The sequence below is a fragment of the Ranitomeya variabilis genome, chromosome 7, assembly GCF_051348905.1.
Source record: "Ranitomeya variabilis isolate aRanVar5 chromosome 7, aRanVar5.hap1, whole genome shotgun sequence".
NCBI classification, from domain to species: domain Eukaryota; kingdom Metazoa; phylum Chordata; class Amphibia; order Anura; family Dendrobatidae; genus Ranitomeya; species Ranitomeya variabilis.
The window spans coordinates 183,460,928-183,477,126 of NC_135238.1; the positions used below are offsets into that span (position 1 = coordinate 183,460,928).

Sequence of the window (16,199 nt, forward strand, 5' to 3'; positions counted from 1 at the left end):
GATTCCACTTCTCCTGAGAAAGTCTCATGCGGCTCCAAAGTCACCGGATCATAACACTAACCTGAGGGGAATGAGACGTCCACGGAACTGTGATGGACGTCCTCTTCCCCTCCAACCGACAGGCTCTGGTGGGCGAGTGGGTGGGGGACGGAGCCAGGACCGGACTTCTAAGCACGCTGGTGTGCTAGGCTCTTGGTCCTGGAGAGGGATCTATGAGGATACGAGGTGGCAGTACACGCCGTACTCATAGTCCGTATTATGGGACTACAGGTGTGACTGTTCACCCTGTATCCCTCCGGAAAAACCTGAAAAGAAACGACACACATTGAGGTAGATAAGGGTCTAATGAAACACCCGTGTCCACCTCCTACTGACACTAAGCTAAACTGAAGAGTATAATGCCAGTCGGTGGGGTGTACACTGCAGAGGAGGAGCTAACTTTTTTATTTGCATAGTGTCAGCCTCCTAGTGGCAGCAGCATACACCCATGGTTCCTGTGTCCCCCAATGAGAGGCTGTCAGGACTCTGAACATTTTTTACCTTTTGTGCATTACTGCCCTTTTCCAACATGGCGTCTTTGGTCTCATGTGCACTTGTCTTCCTGCTATAAAACTCCACCCCAGCCTTCAGTCTGTGCTAGATTATTCTGCTTTGCATCCAGCTCCTTATTACTCCCTGGCCTTGCACTTGCACCTGCTCCTGTGAACCTGTTTTGGAGATCCTGCCACTCTGCTCTGAGTTCCTGCTGCATACATCAGTGTTCAGTAATCCTCCTTCATCTGCTGCTCGTGTTACTTCCATCTGCATTTGCTGGACATGTAAGCTGTTTCTGCTCTGCAAAACCTGAGACTATTAACCAGGCCTCCCTGGTTGAGCTAAGATATGATTTGAACTGCCTAATAGCATATCTATCTGTGTCTGGACTAAGTCAAGGATCTATTCGTGTCAAGTTTCCTCAAGTATAACTGTGCTTCATAGACTTTCTGTTTGTTTGCATCTAACTCTGAAGTTTCCTATTGACTGCTAAGCTGCGTTTATTATTTGGACCAAGTGTTGTGGACTTGAGTTTCTCTCTGCACCTGCTTGAATCACCGTGTGATAATATAAACTTTACCACTTATAAAACTGTGTCCTGTTGTCTTGTTCCACGCAAAGAGTCTCCTGAATTATCCCCTATAATTATTACAGAGGCGATAAAGAAATTTTTTTTCTCATCACCCTGTGCCCATTACTAAAGGGTTGTCTAGTTCCTATTTTCCAAGTGTATAGGAAGAAGAAAAGATTAAAAAGAATTCATTTACCTGCATTTTCATTCCATCCAATCCGAGCCTGCAAGAAGATCATTGTTTAAAGAAAAATGGAGAAAGGAACTAAGTTTCAGTTACATGTGGCAGCATAAAATAAAATATTTTTTTTTCGAGGTGAATTCTTATGCTACATTGTACAGTAACATCTAGCTCTAATAAAAAAAGAAAACAGGTGCAATAGTTTTAGGTCCCCATGTGCAGTACCTGAGACGCCTTTCCCTTCACAGCTCAGCTGTGTGTGTCGCACTTGCAGATATCTTCTTCCTCTCAATGCACATGTTATTAAAGAGAATCTGTCAGTAGGATCCACCCTCCTAAGCCGTCTATATGGGCATGTAGGTCATAGGAAGCTGAATAACATGATACATTGATATCTGTGATCTGATGTCTTATTCCAGAGAAATCCACGTTTTTCTTATATGTAAAGGAGCTGTTCTAGGCTATGGGCCGGACACTGATCTGCATAAGAATCTGCCGCCAGAGATTAATTTTGAATGGCAGGGAGCGTTACCAGTGTAACTAACACAGAACAGTAGAACTGAACTTTGTCTTATTACACATTTGCTGCAGCTCTCACAGCTCTGCTGTATTGCAATACTGTCTGCCTGTGAGATGGAAGCTGAAGCTGAGAGGAACCTGCAGATGTGTCAGGTATAATCACACACAGCTCTGCAGTGAGATCAGGAGAGCAGAGAACGGACATTACACGTCACACTGGTAACCATTACACGTCACACTGGTAATACCCCCATCTATTTAAAACAAGCCCTGGAGGCAGATTCTCAGGGAGATCTATGTCCGGCCCATAGATCTTAACAGCTCATTTACACCTAAGAAAATTGTGGATTTCTCAGGAATAAGACATCAGATCGCAGATATCAAGGTATCATTATATTCAGCTTCCTATGACCTACATGCCCATATAATGCAGAGGCTGCTGTAATCATAGGATCTTATTAAGAACACGAGCACTAAGACCTGTATCTCGGCTGTTGTGAATTCTGCTTTTGGGCTCCCTCCGGTGGTTGTAGGTGGTAATGCAGTTGCTTCTGAGTGGCAGCCCTGGTCAGGTGTTTCTGCTGATTGCAGTTCTGACTGGGGTATTTAGGTTAGCAGGATTCATTAGTCCTTGCCAGTTGTCCATTGTTTTTGGAGGTTTTTCCTTGCCTGGTTCCTCTGCCTTGCTGCCAAATCTACAAAGATAAGTGTCTGGTGTTCGTGGCACACATGCCGTGTGTTTATGATTTAGTGCTATTCAGTGCCTTTTTTGTCCAGCTTAGATTGTGTCAGTGATTTCTCAGTCTTGCTGGATTCTCAGGAGTTGCAGATATACATTCCATGTCTTTAGTTAGATTGTGGAACTTTTTGTATTTTCTGCTGTGGATATTTTTAGTGTTTTAATACTGACCGCTTAGTATTCTGTTCTATCCTTCCCTGTTTAGCTAGAGTGGCCTCTTTTGCTGGAATCTGTTTTCTCTCTGTGTGTGTCCTTCCTCTCCTATTCACAATCAATATTTGTGGGGGGCTGCCTATCCTTTGGGGTTCTGCTCTGAGGCAAGTGAGTATTCCTATTTCTATCTATAGGGGTATTTAGTCCTCCGGCTGTGTCGAGGTGTCTAGGGTTTGTTAGGCACACCCCACGGCTACTTCTAGTTGCGGTGTTAAGTTCAGGGTTTGTCAGCACAGATTCCACTTCTCCTGAGAAAGTCTCATGCGGCTCCAAAGTCACCGGATCATAACACTCGACCCAGGGTGGGGAATCACTACTTACCAGAGGTAATCAGGGATGCGATCTACATGTTCCTGAAATGAAGAAGATTCTGGTCCATCGACATGCCACCGGACCAGCATATTAATCACTTTAGAGATCTGTGAAACAAGAAGATTTGTTTTTAAGACCAGACATTTTTAATAAAAAAAAAATAACTCATGTTTCCATGACACTTACTGGACCAATGCTGATACACTTTGTAAACCGGTCATCTGCTATTACATGGTCGTATAATTCATGCACCGCACGTCGGCGAAGGGCGGGAATGTGGTACGACTCGTATATATTCAGCAGGACTGTGAATAAAAGGGCAAAAATTACTGATCAAAATAAAATACTATATCTAGAGTATAGCTAAAAAATGTCGTTATTGTGCAGCCACATATATCTGCAGAATTACATAGGTGCAAATGCCACATTATTATTATTAATATTATTATTTATTTATATAGCAGCATTGATTCCATGGTGCTGTACATGAGAGGGAGCTACATACAAATTACAGACATCCCTTACAGTGAGCAAACTAACAATTACAGACTGATACAGAGGGGCGAGGACACTGCCATCGCGGGCTTACATTCAACATTCTGACCATAATCAGTGCCTCTTACCGTAAGCAATGTCCAGCAGTGCGCTGTGCGGTGTGTACAGGTCACAAGCAGCAACACAGTTCCTCTGCGTGGGCCAATTTATACTGCTATATTCCTGCACGTACAGCTCCTGCATGAGAAGCAGATGTGGAGATACTAGTGATGAGTGAACGTGCTCGGGTAAGGTGTTATCTGAACATGCTCGAGTGCTAATAGAGTGTCTTCGGAGTGCTCGAAAAATAGGTTTGACTCCTCGCGGACGCATGTCTCACGGCTGTTCGACAGCTGTAACACATGCAGGGATTGCCTGTTTGCTAGATACAAGTTCTTGTTATGCCTTTACCTGTCTCAAGCTGCGGATCAAGTCGTCCTCACAGGCCCTCAGACGTGTAGCATAGCAGTAACTCATGGGCAAGTAAACCTGACGGCAGTGACACCAGATGGTGCTGGGGTGGGCCGGAAACCACTGGGGAAGAAGCCTACAAGACAATGGTGGACGTTAGAGAAAATCAGTAAAGGAGAATTCACATCACTGTCCCTGCAAGATAGTTAGTAAGAGACAGGCGGTGACTAAATGTGACGCAGAGCAGTGCTGCTTAATAGGAGTTGTCCACTACTCAGAATCCCTATGTTTCCCTCTTGTAAAATAGTACCACCTATACTCACCTCCGGTGCTGGAGCCGTTCAACCGGTGTCGGCACCCATGTCTAATTGTTACGTCACGTGAGCCCCGGGAGAGCGACACCGCCGGAGGGGAGTATAGGTGTTATTATTTTACAAGGGGGGAACATAGGGATTCAGAAGAGGGATGTCGGAATAGTGGACAACCCTTTTGAAGGGAGCCTGAAAATGACTGATCACACCCAGTGCCGGTGTGCGGTGCACCCTTGGCGTTGCCGAACACTTAAGTGCAAGAAATCCAATTTGCTTGAAACTTGATGCAGGGGTCCAGGCCCATAGTCGTATGACTTTTAGTATATCCCACTAATAAAGGTATGGATAATTATCTGATGGTCACAGCCACCAATAGTGTCATATCAGGTCTGAATAATTCTAAAAGAAACTCACCACATCTCCGGGAACAGCGTGTTCATTCCCTCCCAACTGTACACATTGAGCACAGCTTGCCAAAATTTCCCCCAAGAAGGAATCCCAATGGCACCACCTGCAACAAAAGTAAGATGCATTAGACCAAACATGGAAAAAATATATATAGATACTGACTATCTGCTGCAAATGGTCGGCAAGTGTGAGATGTGCTAAAGTTAAAAGCTCGTGTGAACCTACCCTTACTGTGAAGATTGTTGCGAGCACGGGTCATATCTGGATCATCCTGCGACACTCCGAGAAGCCGCAGAGAGGTATAACTGAGAGCCGTGCCAAATACAGTGCTCTTGTCTTCAATATGCCTACGATTAGGAGAGTTATTTACTACGGGAACATAGAACCAATATCCATCATTGTCATGTACCATTAAAAATACAGAGGAACTCAATATTGAGACACTTAATCGCGACTGCCAGAGCGTGTATTCCTCTACTATGGGAAAAAAAGGCGCCACCCCAACAATCTTCCAAGGGCTTGCCAAGGTGAATGATGTGACGCTTATGGAGGACCTGACCTCTACAATCAATAACAAACGTTTTTATAAATCTTGGTTTTACTGGCTGCAATTTAGATCCTGTGGTGAATATCTGGCTCTAACTGGGGATAACTGAATCCGCATTTTCTCTAGCCCCATCCTTACATACATCCACCTTTCACCTCTCCTTCCTGCCCTCCCACCTTCCCTCTCTTCTCTTTCTCTCTTCTGCTTCTCTCTCTTTTTCTTCTGAACTTACTCATATGTTGCTTTTAGATCACTTTGACCCAGATTATGTTTAGGGAATTAATATTCTGCCTTCAATCTATGTTTTATGATGAGGTCCTAGTCTGGGTGCCAGATCCTTGGAAATGATAACACTGTCTATGGTTACTACTTTCTCATCGTGATTTTTCTTCATTTTGGCACAGTTAGTGCCTTGTGATTGTATTTCTTTCCTTCTTTTCTAACTCAATAAATAAAGAAAAAAAACCCATAGAATCTATAATTACCAATTTGATTTTTGGCAAACAAAAAACAAAAAGAAGTAATTCACGACCAAATCCACGTCTAAAAAGAACTCATTAAAGGGGCTGTCCACCATTCGGACATGCCCTTCTCAGCTGCTATATTTCCCAGTATAAAATAAAAAAGCATCTACTAACCAGTGCCATTCCAGCAGCATCAGGTCTCCTAGGGCTCACTTAATGTTATGCCGCGTGAGCACTGCAGCCAATCAGCGGCTGCTTCATGTGCTGGTGAACGTGTAGAAGTCCGTTCCTTACAGGGCAGGTGCTGGCTTTGTTATATACAGTACAGGTCCTTCTCAAAAAATTAGCATATAGTGTTAAATTTCATTATTTACCATAATGTAATGATTACAATTAAACTTTCATATATTATAGATTCATTATCCACCAACTGAAATTTGTCAGGTCTTTTATTGTTTTAATACTGATGATTTTGGCCTACAACTCCTGATAACCCAAAAAACCTGTCTCAATAAATTAGCATATCAAGAAAAGGTTCTCTAAACGACCTATTACCCTAATCTTCTGAATCAACTAATTAACTCTAAACACATGCAAAAGATACCTGAGGCTTTTAAAAACTCCATGCCTGGTTCATTACTCAAAACCCCCATCATGGGTAAGACTAGCGACCTGACAGATGTCAAGAAGGCCATCATTGACACCCTCAAGCAAGAGGGTAAGACCCAGAAAGAAATTTCTCAACAAATAGGCTGTTCCCAGAGTGCTGTATCAAGGCACCTCAATGGTAAGTCTGTTGGAAGGAAACAATGTGGCAGAAAACGCTGTACAACGAGAAGAGGTGACCGGACCCTGAGGAAGATTGTGGAGAAGGACCGATTCCAGACCTTGGGGAACCTGAGGAAGCAGTGGACTGAGTCTGGTGTGGAAACATCCAGAGCCACCGTGCACAGGCGTGTGCAGGAAATGGGCTACAGGTGCCGCATTCCCCAGGTAAAGCCACTTTTGAACCATAAACAGCGGCAGAAGCGCCTGACCTGGGCTACAGAGAAGCAGCACTGGACTGTTGCTAAGTGGTCCCAAGTACTTTTTTCTGATGAAAGCAAATTTTGCATGTCATTCGGAGATCAAGGTGCCAGAGTCTGGAGGAAGACTGGGGAGAAGGAAATGCCAAAATGCCTGAAGTCCAGTGTCAAGTACCCAGTCAGTGATGGTGTGGGGTGCCATGTCAGCTGCTGGTGTTGGTCCACTGTGTTTCATCAAGGGCAGGGTCAATGCAGCTAGCTATCAGGAGATTTTGGAGCACTTCATGCTTCCTGGCACCTGCTCACAGTGCCAAAACCACTGGTAAATGGTTTACTGACCATGGTATTACTGTGCTCAATTGGCCTGCCAACTCTCCTGACCTGAACCCCATAGAGAATCTGTGGGATATTGTGAAGAGAAAGTTGAGAGACGCAAGACCCAACACTCTGGATGAGCTTAAGGCCGCTATTGAAGCATCCTGGGCCTCCATAACATCTCAGCAGTGTCACAGGCTGATTGCCTCCATGCCACGCCGCATTGAAGCAGTCATTTCTGCCAAAGGATTCCCGACCAAGTATTGAGTGCATAAATGAACATTATTATTTGATGGTTTTTTTGTTTGTTATTAAAAAACACTTTTATTTGATTGGACGGTTGAAATATGCTAATTTATTGAGACAGGTTTTTTGGGTTATCAGGAGCTGTAGGCCAAAATCATCAGTATTAAAACAATAAAAGACCTGACAAATTTCAGTTGGTGGATAATGAATCTATAATATATGAAAGTTTAATTGTAATCATTACATTATGGTAAATAATGAAATTTAACACTATATGCTAATTTTTTGAGAAGGACCTGTATATGTCGTTGACAGCGGCATTGAAAAAGTTTGGTTGCCAATACACGCCTATACCATCACCAATCGCGATGTGATTGGGGGTTGCCACAGCTACAGAATTGACATTTTTTGGGTCACCATGCCTTCCCCCCCAAAATGCAATGAAAAGAAATCATACATACCTCAATAAATACTATGGCTCGCTAATCAATACATAAAAAAAAGTCCTCACAGAAGAAAAATAAAGCTATTTGCATCAGAAAATAGCAATCGAAAACAATATATATATAAATTTAAATCTGCTAAAACAAACAAACAAAACAAGAACTATACTAGCTAGGTATGACTGTCATTGTACTGACCTAAGGAATCAATGTCAAGTCATTTTTTCCCACACACCTAATGCAGTAAACAGTAAAACCCAAACATTTGTGTTTTTTGCTTTTTTTTCTCACCATTTCATTCCACTTGAAATTTTATTTTACCCGTTTTTTCAGCCATTATACAGTTAACTCAATTATGCCAATCAAAACTATAACTCGTCCATCCAACAGAAAAAAAAAGTTATGGCTCTTGGAAGAAGGGGAGAAAAAAAAATAAAGGAAAATGCAAAAACAAACAAACAAATAAACAAACAAAATACCTGTTTAAAAATTAAATGGTAATGCAAAGTTTAAAAAAATAAATAAATACTCTGGAAACTTGTCAATTAACCTTTGGCTAGTGCTCTCACAGTCGGTCTAGATAAACCTATAAGTAAACCTTAAGGGCAGTCTCACACGTCCAGATAATTCCGGTACTGGAAAAAATCGGTACCGGAGTTATCCGTGTCCGTGTGCCCGTGAGCTCACGTAGGCCATACGTGCAGCACACGTGTGCCACCCGTGTGGCGAGTGGGTACCACACGGAGCGTGCAGACAGCGCTAAAGTTTAGCGCTGTCCCCTGCATCGTGCTGAAGCCGCCATTCATATGTTCTCTGCAGCAGCCTTTGCTATGTGTCCGCCGCCCCCCACCCCCTGTGCGCCCCCTCCCCCGCTGTTCTGAAAATACTCACCCGCTCCCACGTTGGCCGTCACTCCTTCCTCTCTGCCCCGCGCCTTCTACTGTATGCGGTCACGTGGGGCCGCGATTACAGTCATGAATAGGCGGCTCCACCTCCCATAGGGGTGGAGCCGACTATTCATGATTGTAAATGAGCCGCCCCACGTGACCGCATACAGTGGAAGCCGCGGGGCAGAGAGGAAGGAGCGACAGCCAACGTGGTACGCGGGTGAGTATTTTCTGACCAGCAGGGGGGCGCACAGGGGGTGGGGGGGCGGCGGACACATAGATCTGTCTTTTAAACACTATTATTCATATCTTCTCTGCAGCAAAGGCTGCTGCAGAGAACATATGAATGGCGGCTTCAGCACCATGTGGGGGGGACAGCGCTTACTGTAGCGCTGTCTCCTGCACGCACACGGACTGCAGACGGAGAATGTCCGTGTGAGGTCCGTGTTTTACACGGACCCATTGACTTTAATGGGTCCGTGTAATACGTGCGCTCCCACGAATACTGACATGTCTCCGTGTTTGGCACACAGAGACACGGTCCGCAAAAAATCAATGACATCTGCACAGATGCATTGATTTTAATGGGTCTACGTGTGTCAGTGTCTCCGGTACGTGAGGAAACTGTCACCACACGTACTGAAGACACTGACGTGTGAAACCGGCCTAAAGGTATCCTGCACAATTAGGCTATGTTCACACGCTGTGGTTTTAGCTGCGTTTCCACAGCTGTGGGTCCGCAGCAGTTTCCCCTGAGTTTACAGTACAATGTAAACCTATGGGAAACGCAATCCGCAGTGCACATGCTGCGGAAAAAAACGTGCGGAAACGCAGCGGTTTACATTTCCGCAGCATGTCAATTCTTTGTGCGGATTCCACAGTGGTTTACACCTGCTCCACAATAGGAATCCGCACAAAATCCAAAATAAATCCACAGTAATTCTGCAGGAAATCCGCAGGTAAAACCCAGTGCCTTTTACCTGCGGTTTGGAAAAATCCGCAGACCCCAAAAAGACGTGTGCACATACCCTTATACATACAAAGGGCAAAGTCAGATGGCCGTATAGATCGGACAGAGATTGCACCTCAGTGCTCGGACAGAATGCAGTTCTCCTGACCTGAGAGTGACAGCTGCATAGAAATACATGAACCTGTCACGCTCGGGCTGGGAGAGTCACCGGCCAGTCCATGCATTGCAGTCTGATCTCAGTGCGATTTATACGGCTGTCTGACTGTGCGCATATACAGCGCACATAGATTCTGCACCCTGCTTTATGTATGCGGCATGGGTGATCACAAAATATGAAGTCAGTCAGATACTCACAGGCCCCATCCGCCATCAGGTAGCTGCACAGATCGCAGGTAGCGCACCATCTCCTTCTTGGTAGCGTCAGGGAGGGGTGTCTGTGTCACGTGACATACAATAAGGAGACCTAAAAAGTGTCACAGGTTTAGGCCACATTCACAAGTTTTTTTCACATACATGAAAAACTGACCAAGTTTCATCAGTGATTTTTGGTCAGAGTTTCATCCAAGTGTCATCAGTTTTTCTATATTCTTTTCCAACATAACACTCCGTAAAAACAGACCACACTCGGATGTCATCTAACTGCTGGCCATTTTTTTTACGGACCCTTAGGCTGCCGTCACACTAGCAGTATTCGGTCAGTATTTTACATCAGTATTTGTAAGCCAAAACCAGGAGTGGAACAAATAGATGAAAAGTATAATAGAAACATATGCACCACTTCTGTATTTATCACCCACGCCTGGTTTTGGCTTACAAATACTGATGTAAAATACTGACCAAATCCTGCTAGTGTGACGGCAGCCTTAGTCTTGCCGTGCTGTTTATGATCAGACACTCAGATCACAGTTGTTGCACTCGGTCTCCGGAAAATCACGGACATATGACTGACCGCATTCACTATTGTAGGTGCGAGCGCTATCCGTGGAAAACACTGATAGCACTCTTATGAGAAGTCTGAAGGAGGACTTACCGTGAGTATATTCTATGGCAGACAGATCTAGTCATAGTGGTCCAATGTCGCTGAAAAGCCTCACCTGGCATCAAGAACAGTGGTCCGCCATAATCCCCCGCCCAATGCCCATCCTCCGCTTGTAAGGCAGAATAAAAAGTTAGTCCATTTTCTGCTCCATCGTGGGCCGTATGCGCCTTGGGTAAGTCTTTAAAAAACTCGTTCTGCAGGAAGCAAAATCCGCGTTATTGATGATCAGCGCCATTTACAGATCCTAGAACAGATCAGACATTCAGCTCATCTGCTATGAACGCCGGGCACAGGGCTGCGCTCAAAGCAGATCGGCAATGACAAAAATGTCCCCAGAGGTGGACAACCCCTGGTGTTTGCTCTCCTGCAGTTAAAGGGAGGGTTTCACTTTCTAATAATAAAATAATATTATAGTTATTTAAAGGGATTTTAATACTGGATCATTTTTTTGCTCTAAAATCCTTAGCGTATAATACGGGCTGAATTTAAGTAGTCTTATGTACCGGGTCCAGCCCCAGAGAGTGCGCCTCCAGGGCAGTTTGTGGGCGATCTTCTCCCTCCACATAGCGCCAGGTTTGCCTGCCCTCCGTACATGAGAGGCGCCAGCGTGTGAGGTCTGTTGCTGGATCGGTCTTGTACGGACCCCCCCTTCTGCGGAGACGCCTGGAACAAAACATTGCAAAATTACTTTTTAGGTTTCTTTCATTACAATGACTACAGTACGTGGACTAAAATATCGGACAACTGCATAAATAGCAACTCCCATTTATAAGCAGGAGTGATGACATGAGTAGAATACTACAAAATCACTCCGGGGCTGTAAGCACCAAAAACTGATTCTATTCAAGGCTATATGATGCAATAGTGTTAGATCAGGCAGCACATTTGTAAAGTTTGCTTTTCTACAGTCTGTGCTCCCCTATATGCCTATGCAGCAGAGATTCCAGGGACCGTCCCCATACAGCTGCCTAATACTCACGTTCCTTCACTCATTTCTCTGCGCTTCACCTGGTTACAGTCTAACGATAGATCCATCCTTTAAAACCAAAGTGGCTACTGCATTAAACGCAAAGCATTCTAGGACTTGTAGTTCTTGAAGCTCCCCAAGCCCTAGTAAGTGTTACAGTAAAGGACTACATTTCCCAGACAACACCACGCCTCCAGATTTACGTCACACTATCCTGACATGAGCAGAGGCAGCAGGAACCAATCACGGCGCAGATAGATGTATACACGTAGGCGGGGCCATCAGCTACCAGCCAATGGGTGATGAGAAATATGGAATAGCGTGTTCCTTCCAGCGCTGTCGCTGCTGTAGTTGTGCAGCTGGTCTCGTAGTGAGAGGTCAGAGCTGTCGGGAGACGGAGAAGCTGCGGCTTTGTGTAGTGATAGCATTGACAATTACAGCTCGACCTCATATTAGTGTGCGGATGGTATGCAGAGTGAAAGGAACGTGTTAGCCCCTTCTATAACACCCTGCCACTCAGTAGGTGACATACACCCTGAAAGGGTCCTTCCTAAAAATAAAAGTTATCCTCCTTCCATAGGTCCCACAAGTGGGACCCTCAAAAATGGGTGTTATGGGCTCACCTGGAGAGGTGGAGCCACTAAGTCGTTGTGCCAGGTGATGATTCAGTGGACTGGCCTCACCGGACAGCATGTGAATAGCGAGGACTAGCAGAGCTGGATGTGCAAGGCAGCAAGAGGAGCAGCACAGCTGGAAGTGCTAGATGCAGCAGAGTTAAGAATGCAGTCGGCACCTTGAACAGCAGACAAATAGGCTGTTGGATACCTTGATGCTGCAGAGTTGAGTGTGCAGACAGCACTGTGAATCAGCTGAAATGAGAAGGCGGACAAGTACCTCCATACAAGTGTGCAGACAGCTCCTTGGATTAGCAGAGATAAGTTGGTTGTCAGCTCCTGGTTGTAGCAGAGTTGTATGTGCACACAGCACCCAGGAACAGCAGAGCTGTGTTGGGATTAAGGCACCTTACTGCAGAAGAGCTGAACACAATCGGAAATGTGGATAGAATCCTATACAGTGAGTGGTAGCAGCGTGCACCTGCTACCTCAATACTCCGGCCGTGCACAGGTGCCTGACCTGAAAAGATCTTATCATAGGTGCGTGCCACGTTACTATAGGAACTCGACGTATACTGGCACAGATGGTGCAAGCTGTAGGGGAAGGAGGGAGAAAATCACTGGGCTGGAGTCAAACCACATGATTAAGGCTGGGGTTACACTTGCGAGAAACTCGCACGAGACTCGCGTTTCAATACCCGGCACTGCCGCCAGCACTCGGACTGGAGCGTTCAGCTGCATAGAAATACATGCAGCCGCACACTCCGGACCCGACTGCCGGCGGCAGTGCCAGGTATTGAGACGTGAGTCTCGTGCGAGTTTCTCGCAAGTGTAACCCCGGTCTTACAAAGGGGCTCGGAATCCCTAAGAAAAGGGCTCCGCAGCCCCCTCTTGTATGGAGCAGAGGTGCGAATTCTCATCCTCTGCTCCACTCATTGCCTATAGGACTGCCAGAAGAAGCGAGCGTTGTGCTCTGCTTTCTCCAACAATCCCAGAGACAGAGCTGAGACCAAGCTGGGCTCCTTCACTCCATTCAGGACCCCCAGAGACAAAGTCATCCTCTATCCAATTCCTCATTCCTTGTAAGGACGCAGACTAATTTGGCTTTCAATTATTTTTTTTTCATGCCCACCTTCTGATAGCAACAACTTTCAATTACATTTTTTTGGGAGAACAAAACAAGTGAAGCAAACAGCACTAGGATCCAACATTAGTCTGTTTTTTTCGCAGATCTAATGACTTAAGCCGGGGTCACACTTGTGAGTGCAATCTGAGAAACTCATGCGAGTCTCTCGCCTCAATTCATTCGAGACCGGAGCGTGCGGCTGCATAGAAATACACGCAGCCGCACACTCCGGTCTCGATTGTCGGTATTGAGGCTCGAGTTTCTTGCATTGCACTGGTAAGTGTGACCCCGGTCTAAGATGGATGATTTCACTTCCCAAATCGGATTCAAATTGGACATTTCTTCAGTTTTATTTACAAACTGCAAGAAAGTTCATGTAGAAAAGGCCAAAAAATATGAGAAACATATATAAAACACATCCAACAAAAATGAATGAATAAGAAGTAAAGCACAAAAATTAAGTTGATCTCTATACATAGATATGTCATATTATTTATATAGCTGTAGAAGAACTAAGGTTTGAGCCGGAGAATCAGAAAGCTCTGACTTAGTTTTCAACAGTCAGGCCCAAATGTTTTGAGACCGACACAAATTTTGGTTTTCAGATTTTGCTACTTCAGTGTTTTTAGACCTTTTAGTCAGATGTATCTATAGTTCCTGAAGAACAATTACAAGAACTTCATAAAAGTGTATAATATTTTATTGACAAATGGCAAAGACTCAATATACCGGTATACAGCGTTGTCCCTTACTTTTTCAAAACTCCTGCAACTCGTCCAGGAGTCTGGATATCAGCTTCTGGGCCAAATCCTGACAACACAATCTTGTCTAATCAGTGTTTGAAGTTTTTCACAATTTTTGTTTGTCCACTCGCTATTGTGACTTTAGTTACTTCTCACGGTAAGAATGTGAGGCAGAAAAGTCAGAGATTGCGGGGTCAATACCAAGAGAGCACGTACATAACCAAGGGAAAAGACAAAGTTGTAAAGGTACCGTCACATTAAGCGACGCTGCAGCGATATCGACAACGATGCCGATCGCTGCAGCGTCGCTGGGGAGCTGTCACACAGACAGCTCTCCAGCGACCAACGATGCCGAAGTCCCCAGGTAACCAGGGTAAACATCGGGTTACTAAGCGCAGGGCCGCGCTTAGTAACCCGATGTTTACCCTGGTTACCAGTGTAAATGTAAAAAAAACCCCAAACACTACATACTTACATTGCCGTGTCTGTCGCGTCCCTCGCCTTCAGCTTCCCTGCACTGTGTAAGCGCCGGCCCTAAAGCACAGCGGTGACGTCACCGCTGTGCTTTGCCTTACGGCCGGCACTGACACATTCACTGCAGGAAGCTCTGAGCAGCAGCGCGGACGCCGGGGGACGTGACAGACATCAGAGGGTGAGTATGTAGTGGTTTTTTTTACTTTTACAATGGTAACCAGGGTAAATATCGGGTTACTAAGTGCGGTCCTGCACTTAGTAACCCGATATTTACCCTGGTTACCATTGTAAAACATTGCTGGCATCGTTGCTTTTGCTGGCAAACACGACGATACACGCCGATCTGACGACCAAATAAAGTTCTGGACTTTCAGCAACGACCAGCGATATCACAGCAGGATCCTGATCGCTGCTGCGTGTCAAACACAACAATATCGCTATCTAGGATGCTGCAACGTCACGGATCGCTATCGTTGTTAAGTCGCTCTGTGTGAAGGTACCTTAAGTCAGGTCACAGTCCAGGGTCAATAACAAGAAATAGCGGATCAACGCAAAAGGAGGAGACAAAGGGATTTTCTGAACACAGTTCAAATGGTTAGGCCGGGGTCACATTTGTGAATGCAGCGCGAGTCTCTTGCATCAATACCCGGCACTCGGGACCAGAGTGTGCGGCTGCATGTATATCTATACAGCTGAACTCTCCGCTCCTGAGTGCCGGCCACAGTACCGGGTATTGATGCAAGTTTCTCTCATTGCACTTTCAAGTGTGACACTGGCCTTAGGCAACAAAATCAGGCTAACACTCACCAGGAAGCACAAACTACAGGGATCAGGGGCAGACAGATCAGGTAAATAGGCTGGGACAATCTCCAGAACACTGAACACCTGGAGAAAGTCCCGCACCTCCTAATCACAGATTGGACAGCTGACCTGTCAATCAATACACTGACACTCCAGCAATAATAATAATCTTTATTTTTATATAGCGCTAACATATTCCGCAGCGCTTTACAGTTTTGACACAGTATCCATCGGACAGCATAGAAATCACTCACTGAGTGGAGGAATTGTGACAGATTTTTGAGGATTGATCACAGATTTTCAATCTTTGCAGTTTCCTGGCCATTGGCGCAAAATTTCAATGTTTTGTTCCCCGAGTCTCTCAGTTAACACATTTCTCTTTGTGAAATGCTGGGAAAAGCATTGTTCATCACCTAAATTCCACCTGGATCATTGGGAGAACTTGCTCTAGGAGGATGTCTACCATTCATTATTCATAGCAGTGTTCTAAGGTGAAACTCCTGTTCGCTCGCCTTTTCTTCCCCAATCATTCTTCTAGATGTCCCAAACAGTCTGAAGGGGGCTTCATCAGAGGAAATAACTTTACCCCAGTCTTCTGCAGTCCAACCCCTGTACTTCCTGCAAAGTTACTTTCTCTGATGAAGGCCTTTTTGGATTATTTAAGACATCTACAAGAATGATTGTCCTGTAAAAGTAAAAAAGTGCAACATTTTGAATGAAGCTGAATTGAAAAAGTGATTTTTAACCCCAAATAAAAAAAAACAACAACATTGACCCCAGCGGTAAACAACCCCATTAAATTATT

At 45.0% G+C, this 16,199-nt stretch overlaps 1 protein-coding gene across 1 annotated transcript in view; it reads right to left on the reverse strand.

Moving 5' to 3' along the window:
• LOC143784320 (lanosterol synthase-like) overlaps positions 1–11,795 on the reverse strand; it is a 32,582-nt gene extending 20,787 nt beyond the window's left edge. The window contains exons 1-11 of the mRNA XM_077272463.1: positions 11,649–11,795; positions 11,173–11,332; positions 10,725–10,863; positions 9,985–10,093; positions 4,959–5,080; positions 4,740–4,836; positions 4,015–4,150; positions 3,693–3,801; positions 3,256–3,374; positions 3,079–3,176; positions 1,302–1,329 (exon numbers count right to left, since the gene is read on the reverse strand). Of these exons, the coding sequence (XP_077128578.1) occupies positions 1,302–1,329; positions 3,079–3,176; positions 3,256–3,374; positions 3,693–3,801; positions 4,015–4,150; positions 4,740–4,836; positions 4,959–5,080; positions 9,985–10,093; positions 10,725–10,863; positions 11,173–11,332; positions 11,649–11,704 (1,173 nt within the window). The 5' untranslated portion in view covers positions 11,705–11,795. The remainder of the gene's footprint in view (positions 1–1,301; positions 1,330–3,078; positions 3,177–3,255; positions 3,375–3,692; positions 3,802–4,014; positions 4,151–4,739; positions 4,837–4,958; positions 5,081–9,984; positions 10,094–10,724; positions 10,864–11,172; positions 11,333–11,648) is intronic.
• Positions 11,796–16,199: the final 4,404 nt, after the last annotated feature.